We start from the raw sequence: 16,694 nt of genomic DNA, 5'->3' as shown, positions 1-16,694 counted from the left end.
TAGGCTGATTCCAGGGATATAGGGGACAAATCATGAGGAAAGATTAAGCAATAAGAGGAAAGATTGAAAGGCCTGAGTCTTTTTAGTTTAAGAAAAGAAAATGAATGAAGAGGAGACATGATTTAAATGTTTAAAATTATGAAGGGAATTATTACAGTGGATCAAGACTGTTATTTTAAAATGAGTTCATCAAGAACACAGGGACATAGTTGGAAACTTTGCACAAATATTAGGAAGATTTTTCTTTACACAGAGAACCATAGACACTTGGAATAAACTAACAAGTTGTGTGGGATTCAGTAGGACTTTTGGGACATTTAAAACTGGACTTGATGTTTTTTATAGAGGAATTAAGTGGATAGGACTGTTGAGCTTTGTTTGGCTGAATTGCCTGTTCCCTTCTAGATTATAAATATGTTCTAATGCCCCAAGAGGGATGGTACATACTCATTCTCACTATTCACCATTCTGCTGTTGAACTGCATCAAGGGAAAAACACAGAGAATTTAGTTTTTCTGTGTTGAAGGAAGACTAACTATCTATGCATTTTTCAAAAGTGCCTATTATTGTTTAGGATCATGAGGGCTGGAGCTGACCCCAGCAACATCAGGCATAAAGTAGGAATCATTCTAATATAGGGTACTAATCCTTTGTAGAACACTTGCACACACACATGCAAACTCGGTCACTTACATTGGGTCAGTTAACAGCCATCTATTAACCTAAAATGCAGATCTTTGGAAATGGAAGGGAAATCCACAGTGGCCAAAGAAAAATGCCTTCACATGTTTTGGTAGTAAATTTCACATAGGCACTGACAGAGGCAGTTTTACTTTCTAAATGTGTAAAGCATTAGGGCTAACCACTGTGGTATATAAATGCAAAGAATTATTATTATTATTATTATTACTGTGCTGCCCTGATGAATAGTTTCACTGCAAATTCCCGTAATGTTTTCATAGTGTGAGTAAAGCTGTTTTAATCATTAAAATGTCAGTGAATGCATACTCTGTTACAGAAGAGCATGAACAAGTCTGAGAGATTAGGGCAGACATCCTGAACAGAAGACAATGTTGAACCTAAAACAGGAACAAGGTGCATGTTATTGTTTTTGAAATTGCTTCCAAACTTGACTTTACATATTGATTCACTTAGTTACTTTTTCCTAATAATATTGATTAGAATAAAGTGTCTGAAAGATTATTTTTTTTCTAATAAGAAAGGTAGGGAAGCAAAGGTGATTTTTAGAACTAAGGCTGATAAAAGCCAACACACAAAAATTGAAATGAGCAGTAAATACACAAAAAATTAAATTGTCTTCATTTCAACCTAAAATTAATTTTTGCATGTTTACTTTTTAATTTACTCACATATACATGTATGTGTGAGTATGTGTGCATTCTTTCAGGACTTACTCTTTCCATGTGCCCATTACTGCTATTATAGGCCATGCCATAATTAATGAGGAAGATTTGGGTTTGGAAAGCTGATGGAATTATATCTATGGATGTATACATTATGATGTAGTTTATTGGCTCCATGCTACATATCTGTATTTGTATTTGTATATAGAATATGTTATTTACACATAGAAATGAACAGGACGCCAATTTATCTCTGAATCTAGGCTAGTGTAAAGTTCCAGCCAAATAAGGCCTGTATAAATTTGTGTTAAAGAAGGAGAGAGCAGTCCTTGAATAATACACCATAGGTCTTGGTAGGACGCAGACAATAAGCGTGTCAATATTTGATCTTCTCAACATATGAGGTTTCTCAACAAATGAGGCCCTTTACCTCATGATTCTACCAGTAGAACATACAGTATATTATATCACCATAAGGAAAGCTAAATAAAGATATAAAATGAAATGATTGGATAGCAAGCTCATACACCAACCCAGTGATTGGTTTAAAAACAAATGCTTTAAAAAAATTAGGTAACCCAACCTCATACATTCATAGGTTTAAAAAGAAAACAAAGGCCTAGACAAGTTATATTTTTCCACACAGTCTCCAAACTTGTCCCAACCTTTGTTCCTCTATGACACCAAAAACATCTACATACTTCAGGAAACAAGAAATATGTACACCTACAGGTACTTGCATTTTCAGGCGTTTTGTTGTTGCAACTGAAAATTTCTGCTTGGGACTATATGATACATTTATCATTTGCAGCACACGTGTACTCTGCAGAGACACCAAAATGAAGCAGCATTGTCCACACACATACAATAGAAGTGCGCAGAAATTATGAATTAGTCCTCATGCATCCATCTTCACACCGAGGAAACTGGTGTCAATTCTGTAACCAGGATGTTACAGCATTCTGTAAATTATTGCAAATTGCACCTAAGTGTTTTTTTCAAATACGAAAGAGCCAGAAATGTTTTATTACGAGGTCTGGGTTATTAGCTGGATCGTGTAACAACTGTCATGCAAACACTTTAACAACTCACAAGTGGTGTTCGCAGTTTATGGCCTGTCAATGATGAGTTCTCGGTGAAGCAGCTCAATGTATTTCCTATGAAAGTTTTTGAGACATCTTGCCATCTTTAAAATGATGTACCTGTAGTAGTAATGAGACCTCTTGATGACCTAAAGCATAATCAAATATAATGTAATAATAACTTTGCCAATTCAGATAAATTGTATAAAGTTTCTGTTTAAACTGAAAAAACCTGTTATCCAATCTTTTGAGATACTTTTCTATATTAACAAAAACGGAACTTTAATTTGTACAAACTTTTTTAATGATTTTTAGTTTAAAGCTTTGTTTCATCACAGACAATATAGAATATATAGGCCTACTGTATAATGAACATTACAGTATAGAATCACAGCATCACAATATTTTCTCGGAACAATAAATTAAGAAAATATTTTGTTGTTTTTTTTTTTTCAGGAGGCTAGCATAAATACAGTCTTTCAAATTCTAAAATTATTATTATTATTATTGCTACTTGGAATATAAACAGGGCGGCACGGTGGCGCAGTGGGTAGCGCTGCTGCCTCGCAGTTGGGAGACCCGGGGACCCGGGTTCGCTTCCCGGGTCCTCCCTGCGTGGAGTTTGCATGTTCTCCCCGTGTCTGCGTGGGTTTCCTCCGGGCGCTCCGGTTTCCTCCCACAGTCCAAAGACATGCTGGTTAGGTGGATTGGCGATTCTAAATTGGCCCTAGTGTATGCATGGGGTGTGGGTGTGTTTGTGTGTGTCCTGCGGTGGGTTGGCACCCTGCCCGGGATTGGTTCCTGCCTTGTGCCCTGTGTTGGCTGGGATTGGCTCCAGCAGACCCCCGTGACCCTGTGTTCGGATTCAGCGGGTTGGAAAATGGATGGATGGATGGATGGAATATAAACAAAATCTGAAAATAGGTGTTAGCACCACATTTACTGCTAGCTAGTGGATGAGTAACTAACTGACAGTCCACTCTTGGGCCCAAAAAGTCATGCATTATTCTAAAATATAAGAATATAAGAGGTTTGATAAATGAGATGAGACTACTTGGTCCATCAAGCTCATTTGGTTAGATAATAGCTAATTTGTTATAATATCTCAACCAGATACTTTTTAAACCTTGTCAATGTTTCTGCTTCACCTTATGCAGGGGACAGTTATTCAGATCCTTAAGAACTGCTGCCTGTGTTTTAAATTAATTCCAGATGTAAACATAGCTTACTTAGGAATTGCCCCCTAACAAGAAACATCAGCACTGAGTTGTTAGGAACTATAAAACATGAATAAAGCATCTGCTGTGATTCCTTTGAACTGAATGACTTACTGTACATGACGTTGCAAATGTGTTTTTCTTCATGAAGAAAGCTAGTGAATTCCATGTACAGTAGGTCTTTTGTATACAACCATCTATTCTTTTTGCCATAAGTACTGTAAGTCTCTTAAATCAGAAAATGCTTGCCTATTAGAATAGTCCAAGTTAAGAGATGGATTAAAAATGATAAATGTGGATAATGCATACATACTGTTCTTGCAAATGAATACTGTAAATTATTTTTATACTACATTATGTCAGCAGATGATACACATGAACTCATTTCAAGGTAACATCCTTTAAACATGAACTGATATTTATGGCATTCCTTACTTAGAGTGGTCTCTTGGAGCAGGCTTTATTTTACATGCCTCACTGACTTTTGACCTAACATTTATTTCCAGTCTCTTTAGAAGGAAAGTCACATCTTTTTGTTTCAATCATTAGTCAAGTATTAAATATTGCAAAGTAAAAACTGAAACAAAAGAGAGGATGTGTTTAAAAAATCATCTGTTTAGCAGGTAAGCTTGCAAAAGAATGGCTTGGTGGTGCAGTTGACTAGGTTCAAATCCAGACCTATTAATGCATGAGTGGAGTTTACACATACCTGTATACAATTTCCACTTGAGCAATCTCCGAATAATGTAAAGGAGTTCAAAGCATCCAAAAAGAGATGACAAAACAAATGCTAGGAGTGTATCTGTGGAATGGCTTTAACCTCTGTACAATACCCAGGTTTGGTCCGGCGATGCCGCCCAATGATATTGAAGCCTCAAGGATTTCACAGCCTTCAAAGAGCCTAGTCTAATAGGCAGCTTTCCTGCTGCTGTTATTGGAGGGATTGCACACTGCCAATTGTTCCCTCCTGGAATTCTGTGTCCTCTAGTCGCTTGGAGTTTTTATGACCACTCTCACTTGTTCTCAGTCTTGCCAGTACCCCTGCATAACACATTTTCAGGACATTCAGAACATCTGCAATACCTACCATTTAATCCATCCCTTTCACACTCCTGCATCCCAATGATGTTTGTTTGGTTAATTGTTGGCTACAATGTACCTTTGAATGAGTGCATATGTGTGCCTTGTGGTGGCCTGGAATCCCATCCTGATTTGGTTCTCACCTTATGTCCATAGGAATAATCTCCAGCTCCCCCATACTTTCTCTGAATAAGCCGAGTAGAATATGGATGATTGAAATACAGTATGTTGAGAAAATATTTCAGAGAATGATAGTTGCTAGAATGATTACATTTGTCAAGTAATTCTATTAAGCAAATACCTTGATTTTGAATGAACTTTCCCATTTTGCATTTTCTAGCAATACTGTCTAGAATGATAATCTCTTTCCTAGACACATATTTTGTACACATTTTTATTTTGATTACATCTTCTTATACAATACGCTACCGTGGCTGTCTTTTTGTCTGTCCAGGATTTTAAATCTCCTGTAGCTCGCAAACCGTTTGAACTATTGACTGGAAAGTTCATACACATATACTACGTTACGTCTTCTATTTGCTTTCTGCCAAGGTTATTCCTCTTTTTATTTTTATTGTATTTTATTGTAGAATCAACTCTCAGCAGCGGCCAGCAGAGTGGCCATGCGGCGTATGCGTACGGGTGCCATTCTCATCCCTACCATCTTCGCCATCACTTCCCCTACCTCTTCATATCTTAAATTATTCTTGAGGTAGATTGAAGACTTAAGTGCCAGCTTAAGTGAAAAATGAAGGAAAACATACTAAGTAATTGTAATACAAACACCAACTTAGTCAGTTTTAGTGCGAAAAGATGCTGACGAAAGAAGAGAAGAAGCGGGCTAAAACGAATGCTAAACGTACAGAGAAAGAGTATGAAAACTAGGAATGCTCAAGTCAAACGTGCAGTGTGCCATTACTGGTTTATAATAATCAGTTCCAGAATGTTCTTTAAAAGAGTGTTTCTCAACCACTGGGTTGCGCCCCACTTTTGGATTGTGGGCTGTTACTAGTGGGATGTGAGTTGCTATTGTTTATAATAATAGAGGGCCGCAGTGGGTTGTGGCAGGTCACTACTCTTACAATCGCACTCAGTTCATCAAGGTGGATACTAGCCCATCCTCCATGGCTCAATCGGAACTAGAAACTATTTTTCTTAGGAGGATCATTTAAAAAACTTCTTCAGAGTTTGGGAAGAACTTACTAATGCTGTTCTAAAATAGCCTGACTTCTACCTCTGTTTTGTGTTGTAAACAATTAGTATCTCATAATCTGATTTTGGTTTATACAGTATGCCTTTCTAAATTCAGAAGGGATTTGGAGTTAAGTGTTAATTATGTTGTAACACATTATATTTTTGAAATGTTGAACATTTCTTTTGACTGCATTAAGTTTTGTCTTTAAATTGGAATGATGTTGCCTCTTCTAAATACATGAATAATTAAAGAAAATTTCATTGCAGTTGTTATGCATGATGTAAAATATATAATTTAATGACTAACAACCTCATTTTAAAGACAATTTATAGCCACACAGTTATAAATGGACAAGAATGGGATTCAGGGTTTATTCAGGGTTTATTGTTGATGCCACTCAAGTTAAGCACTTGCCTCTGATGCCTTTTCCTAGCACTGTTAGCATTAAGTTTATATGTTCTCACTTTATATGTGTTTTTTCCCAGCGTGCCACAGTTTCTTGCTCAGTCAAATGATATTCAGGCAGGGTTGATGGGGGACTCTAATGTCATAAAGCAAGAGAGAGTGTGATGGAATGGTGTTGCTGATTTGTACCAACTGACAAAACAGGTTCCAACATTCTAACACCTCTGCTTGTCAGTTCAACAGTCGTTATTGTTATAGTCCCAGTTTATGTTATTTACAGATAAATATCATGTTGATGGTCAAGATTGGCATTTTGAATAATTTGATTCTTATTTAATCTAATGTACTATTTGGACACAGATGGAAAAAGTAATGGCTCGACTTAGACTTTGTGGGAAAACGCTTACCTTTAAAAAATTAAGGCTGTAGCTAGTTTTAAATGGGATTTTTAAAGTAACAATGTTCACGGCTAATACAATTGCTTGTAGAATAATAATAATAATAATAATAATAATTCTTTATATTTATATAGCACTTTTCTCACTACTCAAAGCACTTTTCAGAATGAGTGGGGAGCCACTTCAACCACAAATAATGTGTAGCATCCACCTGAATGATGCAACAGCAGCCATTTTAGCACCGGTCTACTCACTACACAGGAGCTATTGGTGAAGTGGTGAGAGAGAGATAACCACCTAGAGACAGGGGATGATTAGGGGGCCAGAATGACTAGGTCATGGAGGGCAATTTAGCCAAGATATCAGGATAAACCCTACTGTTTATGAAGGATACCCATGGATCTTTTATGACCACAGGGAGTCAGGACATCAGTTTTATGTGTCATCCAAAGGATGCACTGTGGCATTGGGATCCATATTCAGTTCACCAACATCTCTTCTAGCAGCAATCCAAGCTTTTCTAGAAAGTCTCCAATCCAAGTACTGGCCAGGCCCGAACATCCTTAGCTTCAAGTAGATGACCTCTACTCAATTGCATATGGTATGGGTGCTGAATGTCTTTTGATTTTCTTTATCTAGATAAACCATCTGAATGTAGTCAAAATCTCTATGATTTGCAGGCAGGGAATGGAGGAGGTATTCTGAAAACAAACTTCACTTTATAATGAAGTTTCAACCAATCAATAAATGATTGTTTTATGAATTAGCAGCTTTAACAATCACAAGGGATTTTACATGAGCAATTAATCATATAATACAGTATGAAATGTACAACAAATATTAAAAAGAGCAAATATTAAAAAAAGAAAAACACAACACTTACAACCTACAAATTTTAACATTAGACGTCAATACAAAGCCAGTGTAAACCTGCAAAAAAAAGGTACATGGTAATGTGACACAAAGTTGGAGTACTAAATAGTAACATTCTTTTTAAAGAAATTATTCATATTCAATAACAATATTGTAGTTTTTTCATTTGACCATTTCAGTCAAAAGAAATTAAAAAAAACAAAGATACCACATTAATCTTCAATCTGGATTTAAATGTCAGGACTGACAAAGACTTACAAAGAGAATTTAGAAAAGAATTTCACGTCGATGAATGAGCTTTCGCTGCCAGTTGTGTGATGCCATTTTAGAAGACTAAAAATTTCAGAAGATCTCAACTCTACAACAAGTTGATATGTCATAAGTAGCTAAAAAGGATTATCTGAAACATTGTAGCAAACAGTTTTCTACCAAGAAGAGAATTTTCTAGATGTCTGGTAATCAGACAGGAAGCCAATGTAGATTAGTCAACTGGTGTGAGGCAGGAACAAACTATGGATGATATACCAGTCCAAGGTTAGTTCTCATGCAGTATATCACACGGGACAGTCTTGAACAAACTCACACTCAAGCAAGTATAACAATGTCAATTAATCTGCTTGTCTTTGGGATGTGGGAAAAACTATGAGTAACTATGAGGAAACCTATACAGAAAAAAGACCCAGGCTTCAAAATCCAGTCTCCTGAAGCTGTTAAGCAGCTACGCTATCACCCCCCATTGTTTGTAAGCTTATTACCTTTAAATAAATAATGACATTAATGGACTCACCATATGCCTGATTACCTTTAATGGGGCTTACAATAACTTATGCTTTCAGTGCAAATTTCTGTTAAATAAACTGACATGATGTATGATTGATTTTTTATTCTCCTGCAAAATGACCAAACCAGAATCAAGGTACTGCCTGTGTTCATTTTCAGCTAGTAAAAATGAAATATCTTAATACTGTCTTTATTTGATTTGGATGGCATGGTGGAGTAGTGGGTAGTATTACTGGATCCAGCATTCTGCTTTCAAGCCCCATACATGGCCATTGTCCATGTGGAGTATGCATATTCTCACCTTTTCCTCATGGGTTTTCCTTCCATAAGATGCAGGTTAGATTAAATGGCATTGTATGAGTGTGAGTGGACCTTGCAGTGGAATGGCACCCTTTCCAGGCTTGTTTCCTGCCTTCTGGCCATTCATGCTGGGATAGGCTTAGGCCCCTTGCAACCCTGAATTAAGTGGGTTTGAGAATATGATGGGTATTTAATGGCAGAAATTAGACAATAAAAATACCTGCTGTACATTCAATGTAATCAGGGCATGGGAGAAGTTTTCCTATGCATGTCAAGATCAGCCATTCCTCTGTCATGTTAGGAATAAGCATGTATTTCCCAACCCTAAATGCTCATTTAATTGTGTTTCGCTTTCATATAATGCTTATTCACTTTTTATATCAAGCCTTTATACAACTGGGCAAGTGAATGTGAAAGCTTTTTTCGTTGCTTAGTGAAAATAAGCAACATCTGACGTTGTTTTTAAGAATGTTAGCTGGTTTGATTTGGCAGTACTTTGGTCCATTTATTTTATTTTGGTCCAAGTGTTTGAAATTAGCAGAACTCCTAAGTGCATGGCTAATTTCTGGGGGTTCAAAGGCATGGGCTATTTACATCTTTACCCTTATGAATATTTTTTTTACATACAGTGGTTCCACTGTGAATTTTTTTCTTCAGAGGAGCTGCCGCTCTTTCCTGACAACACTCTTTATTAATGCATCCTTTTATTTTTGCATAACAGTACTCCCTTGTCTAGTAGTTAATCAGAGTACATGCCTGCAATATACTGTACCATGGGTAATTTTACTGTGGACAAAAAAATCTTGGAATGTTGGGAGGGAGCCCCTTGGCATCACAGACGCACTGCAAGTTCAAAGACAAATATCATGAAAAGATGTTTTGTGTGACCAAAAAATGCTAAGAGCATTGAGTGCAGTTTTTAAACCATAAAATTAGTTTCAAAAATGATAAAACTAGAACTTACCACTTTACTGTAGTTATAAATATTCTGATGCAAATCACAAATGCAACACTTGTTGCTATACTGAATTTTCAGATTTAACTGTTGAAATCACTGTTAAAAAAAAGAAAATATCAATGGCTGTGAATATTAACAGCAGTTGTCTTGCCGTCCTTTGGTGTCTTGTATGGTCACCTCTTGTAGACACCATGTTAGATGCCTCGGGCACATACCGCTAAAGAGTTCTATGGAGTAAATGTCAGAAAAGAAGACAGGCCAAGGCAGCACCTGCACACTAAAGTTTCTCTAGACAGTTGTGACCACAACAGCAGTGTGTGGCATGGCATTGTCCTCACAGGTGGCACAGTGGTAGTGCTGCTGCTTTGCAGTAAGGAGACTGTGGAAGATTGTGGGTTCGCTTCCCGGTTCCTCCCTGTGTGGATAGCGCTTTGAGTACTGAGAAAAGTGCTATATAAATGTAATGAATGAATGAATGAATTAATTAATTAATTGCCCTCCTGCAGATTCAGACAACTTGAAGGTTTGTGCAGAGAGCCTCTGACAGACCACCTTCCTCTGAGGCCAAAAATGTTGAACCTGTCCCTTACCAACTTGTCACTGATATACACATTGGGGTATGCTGGAAGTTTCATCAACAGTAAACGTGACAAGTCTGAGACGGCCCTGACTGATGTATCGGACATACCCTTGTGTGGTCATTCAAGAGCAACCAGATCTTAGATGGTCATCTGTTCTGTTGGTCTGCTAAAACCTTTCCTGCTGTCAGAAATCAGGTGGCTCCGTTTAATTCATAGTGTCTGTAATAGTGTCCTGTAGCTTGTCAATGGCTTGTCTTCTTTTCAATGTTCAAGGTATTATGGAAAGGACACAAGCCTTACCGTGTGTTGTCTTGTCTTGCTGTAAACTAAGCTTTGAATTAAAATATTTTTAAAGATGAAATTGTTACACTTGGACCACCTTTGAGCACCTAATGAGCTTTTATGAGTTTGTGTGATTGCAGGGCTTCACTGCATAAGCTAGGTCAATGAAAAGAGGGTCTAAGACAAATTGACATTTTTTTTCTGAAAGCACACAAACTGAAACTATAATTTTCTCAGTCCATAAGATGTTGTTTTTCTCTTTGACAAAGAAAAAAGGAAAAAAGCTCACTAATATATCCATGTGTGCTTTCTTCTATTCATAAGCAGTGAAGCTTGTCATATGACAGAAAATGTCATAGCCTGGATATCAATTCCTGAACATCTCCTTTGTGAAGGAACTTGGTTTGTGCTCTTTTCTTCCACTTGACTTGTGACTCATTGGCATTATTTTGTTTTTTATTTTCTCCATGTAGATGAAATTATGCAACAGGAGATAAGACCTCTCCTAGCGGTTGACATCATTGAACAGTTACATAAACAATTTGCCTTTCTGTCAGGTAAGAATTATTTTATTAATCAAAATTGTTTTCTGCTGTTTGGATTTGATCTGTAATTTATACTAAAGATTTCAGAATATACATATGGTTAGCCTGCCTTCTTGAAAAACAAAATGCAAGGAGTTCAAATATGTAGATATTTGACACATTTTGAGGGGTAATTAAAAAAGATAATACTAAATTTTGATATTTTTATTATATTGATCATTGAGCACTGTGCATTCACAGTTGCCATATATGAACACTGTGTATGTGAGTTTAAATAGATTTAAAAAAACATATATATAGATATGGTGGTGAAGGATTTGTTGGGGATGAATTTGAAACTGCTTTCATGGTGTTTGAGAATTGAAACAAGATGGTGCTGTCAATATCTCTATGAGCAGTAACACAGTGGAACCCTCCCCAAAATGGATGGGAGGACAGTGGAGATGATTTATTTTTTTTATAAAAAGTAGTTCCCAGTATAACAGGTCACACTGGAAGACATGTTGTGTTATATCTGGCTCCCAGATACTGGTACTCATTGTAATATGCAAGTGATTGGAACATTGCCTGTTTCTTTAAATCAAAGGAGTTGCAGGGCTGCTGGGTGAGTGCCAGAAAGATAGCCTCAGCAATTCCAGGACTTAGTTCTACATGTGTCCTGGGCTGTTGTTTCCAGGTTATAGCCAGAAGTGGTTGACAGCTGAGGTTTAAAAGCCTTTATGGCCAACTGATAAATGATTTGGAAGTGAAAAGGTGAGAGAAAGTGAAAGTTCACCTGAAGGTTGTAAGAGAGAGGCCAGAAGGGGTGAAAGAAGTGGGGAAGGTGAGAAGATTGACTAATTCTGTGGTGCATTTGGTTCAAAAGTGCATAAGGTATTCTACCTTTAAGACAGGGCTAGAAATCTTCTTTAGGTAGGCACATAGGGCCGGCATGCTATTGGGTTCATTATATACACTTTGTGACAGTGCCTTGTAATAATAAAACCTATTTTATATTGGTCTCTTTCATGTCTCTTCTGGGTTTGAGGATGACTCAAGCATGTCTTTAATGGTATATATAGTGGTAATCCTGCACATCTGGGCAGGATGTGCAATTTAAAGAAACTGTCCCGGGTTAAAAATACAAACTTTTATTGAACAGAATACCTCAGCACAGCAATATAATCCTTTTTTCTTCTTTCTTCTCTCCGGTCCTCCTCCCAAATGAGTGTTGCCTGTCTTCCCAAGGCTCTGAGGTTCTTTTTATTGAAGACCTGGGAGTACTTCCTGTGCCAGGGCAATGCCCATTGGAAGCACTTCTCGGTCATACAGAAGTCCCATAAATTTGGGAGTGCAATTCTCTGCAGCACCCCCTGTAGGCACCCACAAATCCTAACAGGGTTGCCCCACTGGACTATAGTTCCCAGCAATTCATGCAGGTGGTTAAATGGGTTCCAAAACCAAGGGATGCTTCCATCTAGCAGGTCAGTGAAGCATATAGTAGCTTTGAATAATAGGGCCAATCCCGTGTGACATTCATTAAACTGTGTAAGTTTTCTATAAACACTCTTCTTTTTTTCTCTCAACCCAAAAACCTGCAGGTAATTGACCAGAGATTAGTGAGGCTATGTCAGCACTACTAAATGTTTATCTATAATACAGAGACATTAGTCGTTGTTTTTGCCTTTCATCCACCCTTCACAGAAGAAAATCAAATTATAACATAGCTGACTGAGAAGTTACTTTCCATGGTGCTTGATGTGCTGCTTGCTTGTATACTTCTAAATTGTGTTTTTTACAGTTTGAATGCTACATACATGCACAAAAGGCAAATAATTTACAGGATGCTACAACATAATTACTTTATCTTCTCCCGTTATACCTTACGGTCTTGGGCTATTGATTATATTTTTATCTTTTGCCAGAATCTTCACATATTCCATGGTCATTCCTCCCTTTCTAGCTGCTTCTTTGATATTTCATTCCTATATCCTTCTAGGTCCTCCTGTCAGATTGTTTCCTTCACCCTTCATTTCAAACACCTTTTTGGGATACATTGTTCCACTGATCCTTATTATATGTCCATAATACTTGTGACAGACCCTGGCCAGGACACCCCTTCTCTATATGTTCCAGGGGAGCAAGTATGGGCTGCGCAGTCCCTCCCCCGGACCACTTAGTGGCAGCCCCCCTGGGTGACTGTGGTGCCTCAGATACCTGCAGGGCTCCATAGGAGATGGAGTTCTCCACAGCCCTGTTGGGATCCGGGATGGGCACCAGGAAGTGCTGCAGGGATTCCTGGGCCCGTCTGGGTCGTAGTTCAGCCACACCCGGAGGTGCAATCGGAGGCAGGGGGTCAAGCACCTGAAGCACTTCCGGGTGAGCTATAAAAGGGGCCAGCAGCCATCACTCCGGGAACCTGAGTTGGGAGGAGGAGGACAACAATGCCAGGAGGAGTGATGGCAAAGAGAGTAGTGTGCCTTTTGTTTTGGTTTTGTGCTTTTGGGACTGTGCTGTGGCTGAGAGGAATGGGGAAGACGTGTCCTCCAGCTGGAGAAAAATAAATCCTTTTGGTTTAATTTTAACGTGCCTCCGTTGTCAGTCTGTGTCGGGTCGGTGCATATATAGTGCCTTTCTTACACACTATAGCTGTTTTAGTTCTATGGTTTCCACGAGTGTTTGCATTTCCGGTTTTTCACTATTTTTTTTAATCTTTTATCCTGTATCTTTTCTATTTACCTATCACTCATCTTAAATACTTCATTTCAACTGCCATTATTTTAAATCTTTGTTTATCCAGTTTGCATCATATAATTGTTAATTTCATAGTAAGCTTTATTTGCCTTATTTGTTCTGTGTCTGATTTCTGTATCTATCTTTCCATCATAACTAATGGTTAGTCCCAGGCACTCATACACTAACATGATTTGTAGTTGTTTTCCATCTATCTGTATCTTCATTTGCCGTTTCCCTCCTTGTTCTTTCCAAGTTATTTTTATTACCTTACTTTCCTCTACATTTATTATCATACTTTTGCTTCTAGCTTGCTCTTCTGTATTATTAATTTCCTTTGTAACTGTTGTTCACTTTTTGCAATTAGTGTTACATTGTCCATGTGTATTAAATCCTGCATCAATGCCAGATTTAATTTATAGTATCCCAAGGCTGCATTTCTAATTTCTTTGTTGCAGTGTAATTATATAATCCATATATATCACAAATTGTAGAGGACTGAGGCTATCTCTCTGTTTGATTTCCTTTTCCACACCCCATTGCTCTGACATTTGTCAATATAATTGTACCATTCTAACATATCTTTCATTAATACATTTTTAATGATCCTTTTTGATTTTTCTGGCAGTTTCATTGTGTTTAATGCTTCCCATATACTGTATATATTTGCTTGACTGTATCAAATGCATCCTTTAAATCAAGAATCACCTTGTATACCTCTTTATTTTTATCTAATCTTTTCTCAGTTTTAGTTCTTAAATTGAATGTATGATCTTGTGTTTGTCTTCCTGGTCTGTATGCTGCTTGCTCTTCTTGTAGTTTATTCTTTATTGCTATTCTCAACCTTTTTTGTATTATGTTTGAATATATTTTAATGCTACTGATGACAAAAATATTGTTCATTAGTTGTCACATTTCTTGAAGTTACTTTTTTATATATTGGTACAATTATATTTTTCCCATTCCTCTGGTATTCCCTTTGTGTTCCATGCCTACCAGAAGATTTTCCTGAGCCATTTAACTACTTTTCCTCCTCCAAACTTTAACATTTATGCTGAAATCCGGTCTGTCCCAGAGCTTTGTTGTTTTTTGTTTTGTTAGGGCATTTGTCATTTCTTCTTCCATTATTGCTCCATGCTCTTCCACTTCATCTTCATTCACTCCCCCCCCCCAATACATTTTCATGCTGTTCTTCTCCCTTCACTATATCTTCTTTGAAATGTTTTGCACAATACACTGTCCAGGCTTTAATAATCCCAGCAACCTCTGTCTGCAATTCTCCATTTGAATTTTCTATGCTTCTGATTTTCTGTTTTCAATTTCCCTTTAACCTTTTGACTATATGCCACAACTGTTTTTATTGCTCTATATATTTTTACTCTATTTTCTTTCCAAATTCTTCCCACCACTTTTTATTTGCTAATTTCACAGTCTCTTTAGCCTCTTCTTGCTTTTGTTTTTATATTGCCTTGCCTTCTTTAGTTTTTGCGGCTACGTATTTTTCCCATACATCCTTTTTGTCTGCCACCTTACTCTTCACTTTGTCATTCTACTATTTAGTTCTTTTCTGCTCAGGGTACTGTATTACCTTTTTAACTTTGCATGTGTGTGCAACTGATTATATTAATGTTTCCTTAAAGTTTATCCATCTTTTATTTAGCATCACTTTTCTTTGTTATTATTTTTATTGTCTTCCGCTACAGTTGCTACAGTATTGCAATAAATCCCATGGCTGGCAGTGTAACCATCTCTTCATGTAGGGCAATTCATCTTCCTGTTTCAGCCGATGTGCACATGCCCAATGTAGGCAAACATCGACGTAATATGCAATTTCTGTCATTTTAGTGTGGGCAGAGATACTTTTGTAAACAATGTGAAAACATTTGTGTAAATGGAAATCATTTGTATTTAAAAACTCTGTATTTACATGAAAACAATATAGTGTGGACATAGAAATTAAATGGATGGATTTCCCCAGGTAATAAAACAAAAGAGCAGTGGGCATAAAATTTATTGCAATACATGTAGTATAAAATTCATACTGTATAAGCAGAGGACATACTCCTAAAAGTCATGTGCAGCATGAAACTGATGAAAGGCCTTCACACGCATTAACAACAAAGTTGGAGACTTAACCCCGCCATCTGTACATATATACTTGCACATGATCCTAATTTTGAACATACTGTAACTACTTGGAAAATGCTGAAAATTCTGCTCTGTGCTGCTATTCAAGCCACTATTGAATGTTTACTTCTTAGCTGACTTAGAGTTGTGTTCTGTGAATATCAAGTGTTATTTGAATTCAGAACTGATGTTCACTTTGTTATAAATATGATAAATAATATTTATTTAGATTATATTGATGCTTGTTCTGATACCGTCCCAAGCACAGACTTTATGGAGTTTTAGGTTTTCTTCATGTTTATGTGGGGATTTCCCCAGGAACTCTGGTTTTCTTTTCATATCACAAAAATGTGTTTTGGTTAGATTAGTGACTATTAATTGACCCAGTGTGAACGTGTGTGGGTGAATATGATGGATTTGTGTCACTAATGTATAAAGCTGATAGTACTTTCTATTTGATGCTGCAGGGTACTAAAATTTGACTTGGTAAGTTCAGTAAATGGATGGATATGTGGATATTGGATCACTCTGTTTCATTCTCGAAAAATATAAAACAATTGCATCAGTAAATAAGTAATGAAATAATTCTTCATTCTTGTGCTATATACAATATGATAACAGCCACTTCAAAAGAATTCATATCATTTGGATGCTATGCATTTATGCATTTTTGTTTGCCTGTTTTTAATTTATGTGGGATTTTTATTCTTAATTAAATCCACAATTACAATAGTTATTTTTGTTTTTTCAGTGATGGAAACTGTGCCTCTTCTTCATTATTACTATGCTCCTTTA

The 16,694-nt window shown here is 37.0% G+C and overlaps 1 protein-coding gene across 7 annotated transcripts in view; it reads left to right on the top strand.

Annotated features, from left to right (window-relative positions):
• mcf2l2 (MCF.2 cell line derived transforming sequence-like 2) overlaps window positions 1-16,694 on the top strand; it is a 399,475-nt gene that overhangs the window by 52,603 nt on the left and 330,178 nt on the right. For all 7 annotated transcript variants that reach the window (XM_028794595.2, XM_051923916.1, XM_051923915.1 and 4 more), the window contains exon 2: window positions 10,989-11,072. In XM_028794595.2, the coding sequence (XP_028650428.2) occupies window positions 10,989-11,072 (84 nt within the window). The remainder of the gene's footprint in view (window positions 1-10,988; window positions 11,073-16,694) is intronic.

The sequence above is a fragment of the Erpetoichthys calabaricus genome, chromosome 2, assembly GCF_900747795.2.
Source record: "Erpetoichthys calabaricus chromosome 2, fErpCal1.3, whole genome shotgun sequence".
Lineage (NCBI taxonomy): Eukaryota > Metazoa > Chordata > Cladistia > Polypteriformes > Polypteridae > Erpetoichthys > Erpetoichthys calabaricus.
The sequence above is the reverse complement of the archived record's forward strand: the minus strand, read 5'-3'. Positions and strand labels throughout refer to the sequence as shown.